General features: G+C 39.4%; 1 protein-coding gene across 1 annotated transcript in view; it reads right to left on the bottom strand.

Moving 5' to 3' along the window:
* LOC106871617 (peroxisomal acyl-coenzyme A oxidase 3) overlaps positions 1-16,869 on the bottom strand; it is a 45,529-nt gene that overhangs the window by 5,489 nt on the left and 23,171 nt on the right. Inside the window, exons 8-13 of the mRNA XM_014918185.2 lie at positions 14,845-14,967; positions 12,528-12,648; positions 10,297-10,425; positions 6,929-7,039; positions 3,795-4,097; positions 651-805 (exon numbers count right to left, since the gene is read on the bottom strand). Of these exons, the coding sequence (XP_014773671.1) occupies positions 651-805; positions 3,795-4,097; positions 6,929-7,039; positions 10,297-10,425; positions 12,528-12,648; positions 14,845-14,967 (942 nt within the window). The remainder of the gene's footprint in view (positions 1-650; positions 806-3,794; positions 4,098-6,928; positions 7,040-10,296; positions 10,426-12,527; positions 12,649-14,844; positions 14,968-16,869) is intronic.

Raw genomic sequence — 16,869 nt, 5'->3', positions numbered from 1 at the left:
GAAGTCGGCGACACACGGTTGAAGGCTAGCACGTGGGGCCAGTGAGAAAACAGCGACGTTACGAGAAAGACGTGTTCTGATTAGGAGCGATCGTGTACCCCGCTACGGTCGGCAAGGTAAGGTCCAATGCTTCATTCTGTCCTTTTGCTTCTTGTTGTCTTCTTCCTCCATCGCACCACACAGTGTGTCATCTGTTTTTATGTTTTGAGTTCAAATTCGGCTGAGGTCGACTTTGCCTTTCATCCTTTCGGGGTCGATAAATTAAGTACCAGTTACGCACTGGGATCGACTTAATCTGTTTGTCTGTCCTTGTTTGTCCCCTCTATGTTTAACCCCTTGTGGGTAATAAAGAAATAAATAAGAAATTATGTGGGAATTTATGTGTGTTTACACATGTGTGTTTCTTTATGTCTCCCCCCATTCACTGCTTCATAGCCGGTGTTGGTTTGTTTATGTCCCTGTAACTTAGTAGATTTGACACAAGAAACAATCAGAATGAGCACCAGACTTAAAGAGATAAGTACTAGGATCAATTTGTTCCAATAAAGCCCTTCAAGACACTGCTCCAGCATGGCCATAACCCAATGACTGAAAGAAGTTAAACATAAAAAACATGATAACATTATAGAATTATCGACTTCTGTTCTTACCTCTCCGTTTGAATGTCCAATAGGAGAGCTCAAAATGAAATCAGGAGGGGACACAGCATCAACAAGAGCCACTGCTTCATCCTTCAGTTCCCTACACAATTCCGAGATGGCATAATGGATCCACTTGGCTGGGAGTTCTCCACTACAATAACCTCCTGAAGATTAGCAAAAGACAAGAAACATCAATACAAAAACAGTAAAGACAAGACAGATTCTTATGACAAGAGTAAGTATTATGATATACCACACACACACACATATTAGTTCTCCAAGAATCCATGAGTTAGAAAAAAGATGCATTCATATATTAGTCATTAGAGTGGGTACATTAATCAAAGTATGCAGTATTATAGATCCATGACAGCTGATCTTACCAATTGGTTTTGCATTGAGCATTAAAACTGAACGTTACATACCAGTATAGTTAAGTGATACTACATGCTCTTCAGAGGTGGCAGATACAGGAAAAAAAAATATGCTCACATATATTTTGATCATACCTGTCTTCTCTGAAGAGCACGCAGTATTACTTAACCATGCTGTTACCTGGTTATCTAATATCCAGTGCAAAACTGACTAGTAAGATTAGCTGTAATGGATGTGTGTGTGTGTTATTCAGTTTTATTTCTACATTTCTTGCTAATAAAAAAAGAGCCAGTTTCTAATCTAGATTCAAGGTATTTGTGCATTTTTGTGTGCATATGTGCAATATTTGAGTCAGCATGTGCAGATTTTCATGCATGTATTTACTGCATGTATTCTTACACACTCTCTGAGTGGTTGGCGTTAGGAAGGGCATCCAGCTGTAGAAACTCTGCCAAGTTTAGATTGGAGCCTGGTGTTGCCATCCGGTTTCACCAGTCCTCAGTCAAGTCGTCCAACCCATGCTAGCATGGAAAGCGGACGTTAAACAACGATGATGATGATGATGATGATGATGATGATGATGATGATGATAGTGGCACATACACTAAAATGCTAAACTTTAGGAAAGTTTACAAATTTTGACCGTTCCATTAATCATTTGTATCTGTAATCTTCTAATTAGCTTTCTCCTTTGTGATGTGCATGCATGCTTTTATCTGTGCCTGTCTGTTTTCTCTTATATTTTCACTGATCACCAACTTGGTAACAAGGTTGTGAAGGAAGTATCTTCATTTAATCATCATCGTTTAAAGCTTAAGAAGGTATTGCATATTTTTACAGACCCAGATATTCTGATCATTTGTAGCATATGAATTAAGGATTTTGCCTTCTCTCTCCAACAGTACAAGTTCAGCCATTCTTTGCTCCAGGTGGGTTGGTGTGTATCTAGTTGCTCCAGTACATACATGCATGCATACATACATTTGTATGTGTACTCTTTTACTTGTTTCAGTCATTTGACTGGCCATGCTGGAGCACCGCCTTTAGTCGAGCAAATCGACCCCAGAACTTTTTCTTTGTAAGCCTAGTACTTATTCTATCGGTCTATTTTGCCGAACCGCTAAGTTACAGGGACTTAAACACACCAGCATCGGTTGTCAAACGATGTTGGGGAGACAAATGCAGACACACAAACACACACATATATATATATATACATATATACGATAGGCTTCTTTCAGTTTCCATCTACCAAATCCACTCACAAGGCTTTGGTCGGCCCAAGGCTATAGTAGAAGACGCTTGCCCAAGGTGCCACGCAGTGGGACTGAACCCAGAGCCATGTGGTTCATAAGCAAGCTACTTACCACACAGCCACTCCTGCGCCTATGTATGCATGTATTATATTTATTTATCATCGTTTAATGTCTACGTTCCATGCTTGCATGGGTTGGATGGTTTGACTGAAGGCTGCACCAGGCTCCAATCCAATCTGGTAAGGTTTCTACAGCTGGATGCCCTTCCTAATGCCAACCACTCCAAGAGTGTAGTGGGTTCTTTTTATGTGTCACTAGCATGAGGGCCAGTCAGACGGTACTGGCATCAGCCATGCTTGAATGGTGCTTTTTACGTGCCAGCGGCACAGGAGCCAGTCAGGCAGCAATGGAAATGACCATGCTCGAATGGTGCTTTTTACATGTCATCAGTATGGGACCAGTCAGCCAGCACTGACATCGACGGTAAAAATAATTGACTTCTTACATTTCAAATTTTAAAAAATTATTTATTTCTTAAAACTTTAATTCAAATTTATTTTTAATTGTTTAATTTTTAATCTTTAAAATTTTTAAATGTTTCAATATTTTAATTTTTCAATTTTTATCCTCTAATTTTTTAAATCTTGATTACTTATACATACATCTATGTATGTATGTGTATATATATATATATATATATATATATATATATATATATATATATATATAAGATGGTAAATGTTTTTATTTTCATTCTCTTCAAAGTTTTATCTCTAATAGTGGTTTGGAACTTAGCTGCTCTTTCTAGCGTGCAAGGAATCCCATGATGGATATCTCTTATGTGTTTAAATGTACACTGTATTTATATATATATATCAAAAAATCTTTTTTCAGAATGAGATAAAAATCCAAGGCTGTGTAAGATTTTAAAACATTTATAAATAGGTCTTACCGCTATTTAAAATATATAATGATATTATTATCACCAATAAGGTGAAGGTTAGCAATGTGTACATCAAAGAACTCAGGGTACAAGTAGGGGTTCACCAAGGATTGATGCTCAGCCCCCTCTTGTCCATCTAGGCAATAACAGAAAAATTCAAGACAGGCTGCCCCTGGGAGCTCCTCTATGCTGATGACCTTGCTCTAATTGCTGAGTCACTACCAGAACTATAGAAGAAGTTCCAGGTAAAGAAGCAAGGTCTAGAATCGAAGGGCCTTAGAGTCAACCTAGCGAAAACCCAAGTCATAGTAAGTAGGAAGGCAGAAAAATCATAAATCCCTTCAGATAGATGGCCCTGCTAGATCTGTAGAAAAGGTGTAGGTAGAAACTCCATAAAATGCACCTGATGTCTCATTTCTGTAGAAATAACCTTAACAAAATAACACACAGCTATATATATATATATATATACACTCACACACACACACACACACACACACACAGAAAGAAAGAGAGTAATGTATATATGTATATAATACGAAAACTAGAAGGGAGGTAATAAATCTCGTGAACACTTACCTTGGTATAATGCTGCCAGGTGTTTATCAATGCTCCATAAACCATAAAGGCTGACTAATTTCAGAAGGACATTGATCAATTCTTGACTATTGGGTGATTCTTGTTGCTGTCGCATTAGAAATTCATAAAACACTTTCACTACAGTCAGTTCTATGTAGGCCAGGGACAGGCTGCGACAATGGTACACTTGGCTGTTATTTATGGCATCAAACATGCAACTCTGAAGTTTAGACTCCATCCTGATCTTGTCATTGCACTCCACCAGCAACTTGCAGACGAGCCATTGATAGGCATGTAAGGATACTGCAACAACAATAACAACACCAACAGCATCAATATTTGGTTTCAGATTTTGGCACACTGCCAGAAATTTTGGGGGAGAGGGTAAGTCGATTACATTGACTTCAGAGTTCATTGGGTGCTTATTTTATCGACCCTGAAAGGATGAAAGGCAAAGTTGACCTCGACAGAATTCAAACTTAGAAGGACGGCAAACTGGCAGAAACGTTAGCATGCTGGGCGAAATGTTTAGCGGTATTTCGTCTGCCATTGCGTTCTGAGTTCAAATTCCACTGAGGTTGACTTTGCCTTTTATCCTTTTGGGATCGATAAATTAAGTACCTGTTACGCACTGGGGTCGATGTAATCGACTTAATCACTTTGTCTGTCCTTGTTTGTCCCCGCTATGTTTAGCCCCTTGTGGGCAATAAAGAAATAAGAATTCAAACTTAGAATGTAGAGACAGACGAAATGTCGCTAAGCATTTTGCCTGGCATGCTACCAATTCTACCACTGCAACAGCATCAAATGTTAGCATCATGCAATATTATTTAGAGATACATCTCTCTCCAGCTCCACCCTGGTCAATTCACACCCTCTCCCTTCTAAAAAAATGAACAGATGTGCTATCTACTGCAGGAGCCTCTTCCCTCATACTTTTACCCTCATTTCCTAGCATAAAACTGCCTCTTAAGAATTCATAGTTTTGCAAACATTATGGCAATCTCACTTGTGCTGGTGGCAATTAAAAAGCTCCTGGGGTACTTCGTAAAGTGGTTGGTGTTAAGAAAGGCATTCAGCGGCAGACACTATGCCAAAGTAGACTCTGAAGAATGATGCAGTCTTTGGACTCTCTGGATCTTGTCAAACCATCTAACCCATCCCTACATGGATGTAAAATGATGAGGATGATGGTGATTGTCCTCTTCAACATCCTTCACAAAATCATATTTACCAAATTTCAGAAAGCCTCTGAATCATTCTAAAATTAAAACTTGTTCACAAAAATTTGTCTTTGACTGACATTTGAACGAGAACTAAATTCTCTAGAAATTTCTTCCCCCAGAAACTGTAGTTCCTAAGTGTTGTGACTTAACTAACAATCTATGTATAACTTTGAAAGTTATCATCCTCATCATCATCATTTAATATGCATATCCCATGCTGGTACGGCTTGAACAGTTTGACAATATCCAATGAGCCAGAGGATTGCATCAAACTGTGATGTTTGTATTTATATGGCTACTTATGGCTGAATACCTTTCCTAATGCCAACCACTTCATAGAATGTACCGGATGCTTTTTTTTCATGACACTGACAGTAGTGCAAGACTTGCAAGACAAAAGAAAGAAAAGGGGCCCGCCCCACCTCAACTTTGCATTTGGGAGCGGGGTGGCTCTATGCCAGGTGTTGAGGGGTCTCTTTAGCTTTCATCTTTTACTTGTTTCAAGTCATTAGACTGTGGCCATTCTGGAGCACTGCCTTGAAGAAATTTTGCTCAAATGAATTGACCCCAGCACTTATTTTTCTTTTAAGACTGATACTTATTCTATCTGTTACTTATGCCAAATCACTAAGTTACAAGGACATAAACAAACCAACACTTGTTGTCAAGTGATGGTGGGGGAGACAAACACAGATGCAAAGACACGCACACATAAATATACATACATACATATATATATATATATATATATATATATATATATATATATATAAAATACTTAAATGTAAGTAGATTGTCTTAACCAAATTTGCCTTCGTTTAATTTCTGCAGCGTCACATAAAAGTGCACATGCGGTGCCACATTAAAAGCATTCAGCAGACTCTGTAAAGTGGTTGGTGTTAGGAAGGGCATCCAGCCACAGAAACCACGCCAAATCAGACTGGTATTTGGTGCAAACCCCCACCCCATCACCAGACTTGCCAGCTCTGGCCACACCGTCCAGCCCATGCCACCATGGACAACGGACGTTAAATGATGACAATGATGATATATGAGACAGGCTTCTTTCAGTTTCCATCTACCAAATCCACTCACAAGGCTTTAGTCGGCCAGAACCATGTGGTTGAGAAGAAAACTTCTTACCACACAGCCACACTTGTGCCTAGATATGTAATGAATCTTTCAAGCATGAAGTGGATTCGATCCACCATAGCCAAATTTAAATTAACACTTCAACAGCAGTTTTACATTTTCCAGATGCCTTTAGCTAGGCCGAAATAATGCCTTCACCACTTGACCCTTTCTAACCTCTTCTACTCCACCAAAAGCTAGAATAGAGGTAACAAGACCACCAACGAAATCCATTGTTCTCAACAACATGTCTATCCTTCTGGATAGTTATAAAAGCAAGAACCCCCAAGCAAAAATCAGTTAGTGACTTGGTGACAACTGAGTTAGTCGGTTCGTGACAACTCAGTTAGTGAGAACAGAGTCTGGCTGACCGGTTAGAACAACTATGGTATCTCTCCAATGAAGCAGTTGTTTTGTCCCATACTCTCTCACTCTCACTAGCTCTAATTCTGTTCTCTTACAACGTCATTCTATTTCTCTCTGTAACAACTACTACACAATGACAAGAACACAAACACAAACTCTACATCTATCCTCACTTCGCATGCTTTATGATTTCATCACCTCCCCATCGAGGTAAGGTATTGTATAATGTAATGGTAAAAATAAATATTTCCTTAAAACTTCATGCATTGTTCATCTTTCACATCTTACAACATGCTACTATAACAACAAATTTTTATCGTTACAACTGCTGACTCCAACATTTCATATTATTGTGTACCTAATCAATCTTAACCGTTACAGATATTTTAATAAAATCGTTCTTATACTTACTCAGAGGATTCTTGCATTCTTCTACAGTTCTAGCTTCAAATTTAGTTTGAAGAATTTGTTCATAATCATTAATGAAATCAACAGACTTTATAGGAGAACTAATGATTGTTGCTGAAATAAGAAAAAAGTTAGAAAGGAAATGCTAAACATGAAAGCAAGCTGTGTATATGTTAGGTGCTCATGAGTAATACACACTAAGAACACACCAGAAACAGACGCTCCACTGCCAGGCTCACTAGATCTAGTTAATAGCTCTTGTTAGCTAGGTGACAAAATTAACAGCAGAAGTGATCATTTAGAATGTGTAATAGTCAGGATAAGAACAGACTGGAAAAGTTTAAAAAGTTATTAACTCTGCTGATAGCAAAGATCTTCTCCCTCAACATGAAGGGCAGATTTTTGATGCTTATGTTAGAAGCTGCATGGTAGTGAGACATAGGCTTTGAATGTAGATTTGTAAAGAATTCTTTTCTACTCTAGGCACAAGGCCCGAAATTTTGGGGGAGGGGCTAGTCAATTAGATCGACCTCAGTATGCAACTGGTATTTAATTTATCAAGTCTGAAAGAATGAAAGGCAAAGCCGACCTCAGTAGAATTTGAATTTAGAATGTAAAGACAGACGAAATACTGCTAGGCATTTCACCCGGCATGCTAACGTTTCTGCCAGCTCACGGCCTTAAAGACTAGAAAGAATTGAGACAAGCAAGCTCTGATGAATGTGTAGTGTTAGGGTACAAGAGCACCAGAGTACAAATGAGTCAAGGAAAAACTAAAAGGAATCAGATGTAGTATGCTGCAGAAAAGACTGCACTGATGATGCCTATGTGATGGGTAAAGAGGATGGTTGCTGCATAGGGAAGCGATGAGCCGAGTTAATGGAACTTGCAGAAGTGGGAGAGGAGACCATGGAGGACTTGAAGACTGAAGATGTTACATCTCAAGAAAGGGGTGACAAAAGACTAAGCTGACTGGTAGTATGTGATGTTGCAGAAGACATGACCACCTCAGCAACATGTACTCTGAGACAAGGGTAGGGTTTAGAGTAGCAATTCATAACCATGGCTCTCAGACACATATGCAGCCCTCAAGCATCCTTCCAGTACCCACCCCACCTGGATGGTCTTCCCTCTATAAATATAAAAAAGTTTCTTTGATTTGTGTTTTATTTGGGGGGGGGGGGGGAGTGGCTCCCTAAAAAAAAATCCATGTTTAGGATCCAGGCCCCAGATGCTGAAAAAGGTTGAGAATCACTGGGTTAGGGGCTGAAATGTGATGCACCTTGCCCAAGCCAACATTTGCTGCCCCTCACCTTACATTCTACCCCATCTACTTACCACCCCATCTACCTTCCACCCCGTCTCTCTATTTTTCATAGCAACCTTCACTCCTCACCTTCCCACCACCTGTCTTCCTGCTGCACCACCCCCATCATTCTCTAGGCCTATGCATTGAACCACCTTTATGCCCCTACCAAATACACTGCCAGCCATTACTCTCTCTCTCCTCTGGGCCATGCCCGACCCTCCTCACCAACCCCATGTAACAGGAAGGAAAGTTGCTCCATGGCATCAACAGAAGGTGTGTCTTGTACACAGTAAACGTAGAGTGTGATGCTGGCCTCAGACTCATCAGATCCTGTCAAACCATCCAACCCATGCCAGCACAGAACGTGGATATCAAATGATGATGACTTTGAAGAAGAAGAAGAAGACATTGATTGCAGGTTTCCCAGGAAGCTCATCTCTGGTTCACAGCATTTCCAATAACAAGAGAGGGACCTGTGCTATTTTAGCAAAATAGATAGCAAAAGATATTTTCTCAGTTTATTGGTTAATTCTTGCTACTATATAGACACCACCAACACGACCACCACCACCACCACAGATGCCACTGTCACCACCACCACTTCCAACATCATCTTCACCATTTTACATCATATCTTTACATGCTGGAAGGGGTTAAATGGATCTCTCTCACATCGTTTCACTACACTTCATACTCCACATCAGCAACAGAGAAAAAGAGCAACTAAATTTGTTATTATTTATGTCCGACAGTGTGGAACAAGTGCATCCCATTGTAGCCACCACTACTAAAGAGGTTGTCTGCAGCTGGAATAAAGAGTTACATCTACCTTATATTCAGCTCTTACACAAATTTACCGCCCTTCTGAACATACAGCCTGCAAACAGAGACAATGCAGAATAAATATTGTTGCTGTTATGTTAAACTGTTGTATGTCCAAATTTGGCCAAATCGACCCCAGGACATTCTTTGTAAGCCTAGTACTTATCCTATAGGTCTCTTTTGCCAAACCGCTAAGTTACGGGGACATAAACACACCAACATCGGTTGTCAAGCAATGTTGAAGGGACAAACACAGACACACACACACACACACACACACACACACACACATATATATACGGCGTACTTCTTTCAGTATCCGTCTACCAAATCCACTAACAAGGCTTTGGTCAGCCTGAGGCCACAGCAGAAGACACTTGCCCAAGGTGCCACGCAGTGGGACTGAACCTGGAACCATGTGATTGGTAAGCAAGCTAATATATATACACATACAAATATATATACTTTATTTGTGAGTTAACAAGTCTAACAATGGTTTCATGTTAAGAAAGAGATCTACAATTTTCATGTGTACCAAAAACTAAATATCATAACATAAACAGTGAACACTTTGAATGTTAGAGAGGAAACTTTCTCCCATTGCATGCACAAGCAACAATTCATACTTCAAAATTTAAAAGCATGGCCCCGCCCCACCTACTTTGCAACCCCACCAATACGAATAAGATTTTCTATGGACATCAATTATATGCACACTATGTGTTATATGAACATTATGCATAAAAAAAATATGCCCCTATGAACTTATAATCGATTCCTTAACTACACAGATATATGTGCATAGCACATATTCATGACATCACATGATTCACAGAAAAAAAAAAACTATATGCATGAACGAACGAATTTACAACCCCAAGGACTAAGTTTGGTGTCAATAACCTGTGAAACCCTACAATTATATGTACATAGTCAAACACAGACAAAACATGCAGGTGTGTATGTATGATTTAATTCCTCCACTTACCTGTATAACTTTATGTTATTACCAGTAGTTATAAACAATTTATTGCATCCACATTCAATGTAACCATACTGTAGGCAACTGTTCACCAATAGATGGCAGCACATGCTTTGTAAACATACAAACAGTGGATACAGCAATGTGCAGTTACATTGCATGCTGCCATACCATAGAGAAATTGGTAAATTTGACATTTGTATGTCTACTACAATAATAATAATTAGCAGGTTCTTCAATTACAGGAATAATATTTACCTGGATTCTTGAGTTTCTCGTCAAAAAGACTGAGAAGATAATTACTTGTCTGACGTAATAAGACGTTGTTGTCTCCTTCGTATGTACAGTTTGGGTCGTTACTGCTTCGTAATTCTCCTAAACGATTCACTGAAATGGAAAAAAGACAACAGTAAACTAAATATCAATCTATTCCCCTGCTCATCATCATCATTTAACATCTGTATTTAATGCTGAGATGAGTTACCTGAAATGAGTTACCTGAGATGAGTTACCTGGTTTTACAGGATCTGGTAGGTCAGAGGACTGTGCCAAGCTCTACCATCTGCAGAAACCCCTACTCTACAGATTGGCATTTTTGCCAATTATGCTGCCTCACATTGCCTACTGTATTACACCACAAGAAGACCTCTCTACTCAATTGATTCTCAAATGTAATTTTTGCATGTCAACATAAATACTAAAAATCTTTCTCCCATTACATAAATTCATTATCATTTTGTTTTTCTGTATAAACTAACCTCCTCGTACTGTAATTCTCTTTCACTCCCCCTTTATGGACTTTTACCTGTCTTCCCTTACAATTTGCTATTTACCAACTGATGTTTACTACATTCCTCCCTGCTCTTCTGTACTGACCACCCTACAAGTCTAAAGTTGGCACAATAGACTTTAATTATCCTCTGCTCATCCTATTTCTTCTTTAATCATCCCACCTCTCTAATCATTCCTTCTCCTCCCTCAAACACTTTACTTACTATCCCACTCTATTCTCTATAACCCTTTATATTTGTAAGCACTGTCATGATGCATGCATTTACCATTCTTCTTCTGATGAGGGTGACCTGACTTAGCCAAACAAGTCCATTGAAATTTACATTATTACACACACCTACGACCTCGTGGGTCTTTATTATCTATGAACATGGTTACAGCATAAGCCATGGTGCACTCGAAACGGCTGTCAACATAAGACTATTACATTACTCTTTTTCTTTACTTTATTCTATACTCTGTATTTTGTATTCATGTAATTATTTTCTAAGTATATTAAGCCCAGATGTGTTTCATTGACCTTACTGTTTCTCTCTCTCTCTCTCTTCTCTCATTCTATATCATCATGGACTCTCCCATCGTTAGACAACGTATGAGGGTTCAACAGTTTCTTGCCAAACAACCACACAAATGATTTGTTTATAGGGATCAAATGTTTGTGTACACATAAGCTCACTCCCTCCATCAAATCGACATTACCTTTACAGGTGCAACTGGGTGCCACATGTCAGATGACAAAATGATCGCAATGTGAAATAAAGTGCTTTGCTCAAGAACACAACGCAATGCCCAGTCTGGGAATCAAAACCACAATCTTACAATCATGAGTGCAACACCCTAACCACTAAGCCATATGTGTGTGTGTGTGTGTGTATATATATATATATATATATATTGTTGGCAGCTGAAGAGAGCTTTAAACCATCTTTTATATCAATGTACCTATGGTGATATAATAACAGATTGTTTATGAAGCTTGAAACATGTGTACCGCGATATCTTTTGTGTTCTGTTTTCAATTTATGTTTGATATATTCTCTCACCTCTGCCACTATCCGGCATATACAGGTGCTTACACTTATCAAGTATTACCTCTAAACTTACAGTACCTACGTGCGCCATTGCCAGTACCGCCTGACTGGCCTTCGTGCCGGTGGCACGTAAAAGCACCCACTCTGCCAGATCAGATTGGAGCCTGGTGTAGCCATCTGGTTCACCAGTCCTCAGTCAAATCGTCAAACCCATGCTAGCATGGAAAGCAGACGTTAAACGATGATGATGATGAGAATTTACAAAAAAACAAAAGACGAAGACAGGTGTGTAAATAACAAACAGATGTATTAGTTTAATGCTCGGGAAGTGAGAAAGTTTTTTACATTTCGAGCCTACGCTCTTCGACAGAAAGGAACACAGAAATAAACAGGGAGAGAAAATAAAAAAGGTTTAGGAGTCACATGCCAGTGACATGTAAAAAGCACCCTGTACACACTATGGAGTGACTGGCATTAGGAAGGACATCCAGCCATGGAAACCAAGCCAAAACAGACTGGTGCACCTTTCTGGCTCACCAATTCCAGTCAAACTATCTAACCCATGCCAGCATGGAATACAGATGACAAATGATGATGATAATGATGATGATGATGATGTAAATATACTGTTTGTGGATGAAATAAACATGTCATAGAGACACTCACCAGCAAGATAACCATTTCCACCACAAGCTTCTCTGCATTCTTGAACTCCATCTCGAGCTAACCAGCTTCCCAGAGGTTTACTAGCAGATGACAGCGCATGTATCTCACGGATTAATCCCCACTGTCAATCAGAAGAGAGAAAAAGCATCATGTTATTTTATCCAGTCTCCTGGCCACATCTGTGGTGCTATTTTATACTATGGACCTCCTATTTCTCATTTTCACCATGAACAACAACTAATTTTCAAGCTAAACATGGCCTTCAAACTAAGATTAATAATTTTGTTGCCTTTCTCTAATAACACCGTCTTCTCCTTGAATATCCGCACATGACAATAAACACTGTCCAATGAACTTCACTCACACATATCTGCTACCCATCGACCATGCACACATCTCTAATTCCCAGAACATACACACGTACACTTAATCAAAACACTCTCTCCTAAACCGTCGCTCATACACAAAATGCATATCTCTTCTCTTCTCTCACTGCACTCCTTTGGATGTAAAACACTATTCTGCAGTCTAGTTTGCTTTGAGCCCATAAGGTTCTAGGTTCAAACTTGCAGTGGGACACCATGGAATAGTGTCTTTTATTATAGATGTGAGTTGAGCAATACTATATCGGTGATTTAGATAAAATTCAGTAAACAGAGGAACAGAAACTGTGCAGAAGCCTATTGTGTGTGTATGTATCATCATTATCATCGTCACTTAACACATCTGCTTTCCATGCTGGCATGGGTTGGACAGTTTGACAGGAGACTGTACTAGGCTCCAGTCTGATCTGGACAGGTTTCTACAGCTGGATGCCCTTCTTAACCCCAACCACTCCGAGAGTGTAGTGGGTGCTTTTTACATGCCACCGGCACAGGAGCCAGTCATATGGCACTGGCATCGACCATGCTCAAATGGTAATTTTTATGTGCCACTGGCACGGGTCCCAGTCAGGCATCACTGGTATTGGTTATGCTCGAATGGTGCTTTTTATATGCCATTTCAAACAAGAATATTTTTGACAGGGACTTCGAAGTTTCAGCCAGTTAAGCCATCATTGAACTGCTATGAATTGAAGATAATCTTGGCTTTATATAGTCTCTGTTGAGTGAAAATCTTCCTTGGAAGTGCAGGTTTGAGTGGAGTAGTAATTAGGCTTTTAGAGTTGTTTGTAATGGAGAAATTTATATTGGTTAAATTTGGAGTTATATTATTTAGAATTTATTTATGTATGTAGGACATTGTAAGCAGGTGTGAGTATTTAGGTGTATACCTTTTGGCAGGTAGATGTAGAATGTGTCAGTAGATTGACTTAATTTGGGTTTTATTCAACTTAATCTTTTGCTTTGACAATGTAAAGATTAATGGTACAAAGTCCAGTATTTAAAAACTTAGGCTATGCATTTGTAAAAGTCACTATCAGTAATACTCTTCCTGTCACCATTCCTCACCTGTTTCTAAGGAAGATATTATTTCCTCATGGCTGGACATGTTTTCATGGAAGACTGGAAACAAACAACACCACCTTTATGACAGTGATGCTTATTTACAACTATCGTGTAGTGTCATGACAAGAATGTGAATGCACACACCCACAGCTACAATAGAAAACACTTGCCCAATGTACTAAGCAGTGGAACTGAACTAGAAACTATAAGGCTAGGAAACAAGTTTCTTAACCACATGGCCAACCTATATTTATAGATGTGTGTCTGTGCATTTTGCTGATGTATATTGAGAAAACCTATAAACAACAATTCTCACCATATAAAACCCCTTGAGATATTTGTTCTACATTGAGCTAATGATTCTCCCGTGTTACTCTAATCTTCAGAAATACACTGAACAAGTGATTGTTCCATTGGAGACATTACTGCAGACAAATTGTGACATAAAATATATAAATAAATATAATAAATATGCATAGCTGTGTGGTTAGGAAGCTCCCTTGCAACCATAGAGTTTCAGGTTCAGTCCCGCTGTGAAGTACCTTAGACAAGTGTCTTCTACTACAGGCTGATCAATGCCTTGTGAGTGAATTTGATAGATGGAGACTGTGCAGAACCCCATCATGTGTGTGTGTGTGTGTGTGTGTGTGTGTGTGCATTGCAGTTGTTCCCCACCACTACTTGACAACCCATGTTGTTTTGTTTACATCCCTGCAACTTAGTGGTTCAGCAAAAGAGACTGACAGAATAAGTACCAGACTTAAAAAATAAGTACTGGGGCTGATTTGATGAAGGTAGTGTTCCAGCATGGCCACAGCCCAAAGACTGAAACAAAAGAAAAATAAAAGATAAAACAAAGGTCAGCTTACCATGTAATCACTTTGGTCCCCAAACATGTGTCCAACATGAACTTTTACAAGTTCACTAAAAAGAGATTTACTGAAGTGTTCCAGACAATAGGTAGCAGCCAAATATGGAAGTAAGCGCCATTGCTGTAACCAAAAATTTTGAGGAAGACATAAATATGATATTATTTATAAGAACATTTCATTGATTTGGTTATAATAGGAGTCAGAAATGTCCCTTGAAGATGAAATAGAACCAGAAAGAGAAAAAAATGAATGATTTGGTTTGGTGCAAAAGGAAAACATCAGTTGAAATAAATAACTTGGACAGACTTTAAACCTTTCATTACCATATTTATTTTGAGATGCTCTGTGTTTCATTCAATTAATTTCAAATATAACAAAGAATTTGGTAACATTATTTAGTTATCATTGAGCTAGTGTTAGGAACATAAATTGTGACTAAGGTTTGGTGGAAGATTTAATTCAAAACTTATGAAAACAAGACATTTGTACTACAGAGCCAGATGCGGTTTCAGCTGGGTTGGTATCGAAAGGGTTAAAGCTGAAGAGATGACAGTGTAGAGGGAAGAGAAGATAGATCAGCTCAGATGGTGTCATTATAAAGATAGCCAGAACCTCTGTATGCCAGTCAACAGAATACACGTGATCATTATCATTTCATATTCATTGTTCCATGCTGGCATGGGTTGGACAGGACCCAACGAGCCAGAGAGTGCATCAAACTCCAATGTCTGCTTTGTCATGTTTTCTACAGCTGGATGCCTTTCCTATCACTAACCACTTTACAGTTTGTATAGGGTACCTTCTCCATTACACTGGTACTAGTAAGATTGCCAAGCGATTCATAAAACAAAGAAAAAGAAGAAGCACCCCCCTCTCAACTGAGGAAGAGGTCATAGCTGATGGGAAGGTGGCTATGCCAGAAGTTGAGAGGCTAAACCAGTGGTTCTCAACTGAGGTCCATATTGCCCTTGAAGGTTCATATAAGATTTTGAAGGGTCTATACAACAAAATGATAGATTGGGAATTCACAATATTTTAAGGGCCCCTGATATAAATTTTGCCTTAATTGTATGTATAGGTATGTATTGCAAGAAACAGCAAGGTTTCTTTCTCCAACATTTTGTATAATTCAACCTACACAAGTTAATGTGTGGAAAACAAAATAGAAATTTGGAAAGAAGTTTCTATAAAGCTAGGCTTTAAACATCAAATGGCTATGAGGACCCACCAGAATAAAATAGTAATCAAAGGGGTTCATCATCATCATCATCGTTTAACACCTGTTTTCCATGCTGGCATGGGTTGAACCGTTTGACTGGGGACTGGCAAGCCAGGAGGCCACACCAAGCTTCAATCTAATCTGGCAAGGTTTCTACAGTTGGATGCCCTTCCTAAAGCCAACCACTCTGAGAGTGTAGTGGGTGCTTTTTACGTGCCACAGGCATGGGAGCCAGTCAGGTGGCACTGGCATCGGCCATGTTCGGATGGTGCTTCTTACGTGCTACTGGCACAGGAGCCAGTTGGGTCAGGGGTGGGGGGAGCAGGGTGCTGGGATTGACCACGTTCGGATGGTGCTTTTTACGTGCCTCCAGCACGGGGAGCCAGTCAGGCAGCACTGGCAACGACCCATGCATAGGTCCCCAGGCTAAAGTATGAAAGAGAGACAGACACAGATGTCTTGATACAGAAGAGATACATGGTTACTTGATGTTATATAAGAGTGAGTGAGAATAGCTGGAAAGAAAATAAAGATATTGGTGATGAGGTGGTCAGAACATATTCTCAAAACAGCAAATATATATACAAGTGAAATATACACAGGTTGAGTGTATATAACTGAAATACACAGGTGACATCAAAATACATTATCGTCATTTAATGTCAGTTTTCCATGACAGCATGGGTTGGATGGTTGACAGGAGCTGTCAAGCCAGAGAGCTGCACCAGACTCTAGTCATCTGTTTTGGCAAAGTTTCCATGGCTGGATGCCCTTCCTAATCCCAACCACTTTACAGGGTGTAC

This window comes from Octopus bimaculoides, chromosome 1 (assembly GCF_001194135.2).
Source record: "Octopus bimaculoides isolate UCB-OBI-ISO-001 chromosome 1, ASM119413v2, whole genome shotgun sequence".
In the NCBI taxonomy this organism is placed as follows: domain Eukaryota; kingdom Metazoa; phylum Mollusca; class Cephalopoda; order Octopoda; family Octopodidae; genus Octopus; species Octopus bimaculoides.
Note: the sequence above shows the minus strand (reverse complement) of the source record. Positions and strands in the feature narration are given on the sequence as shown.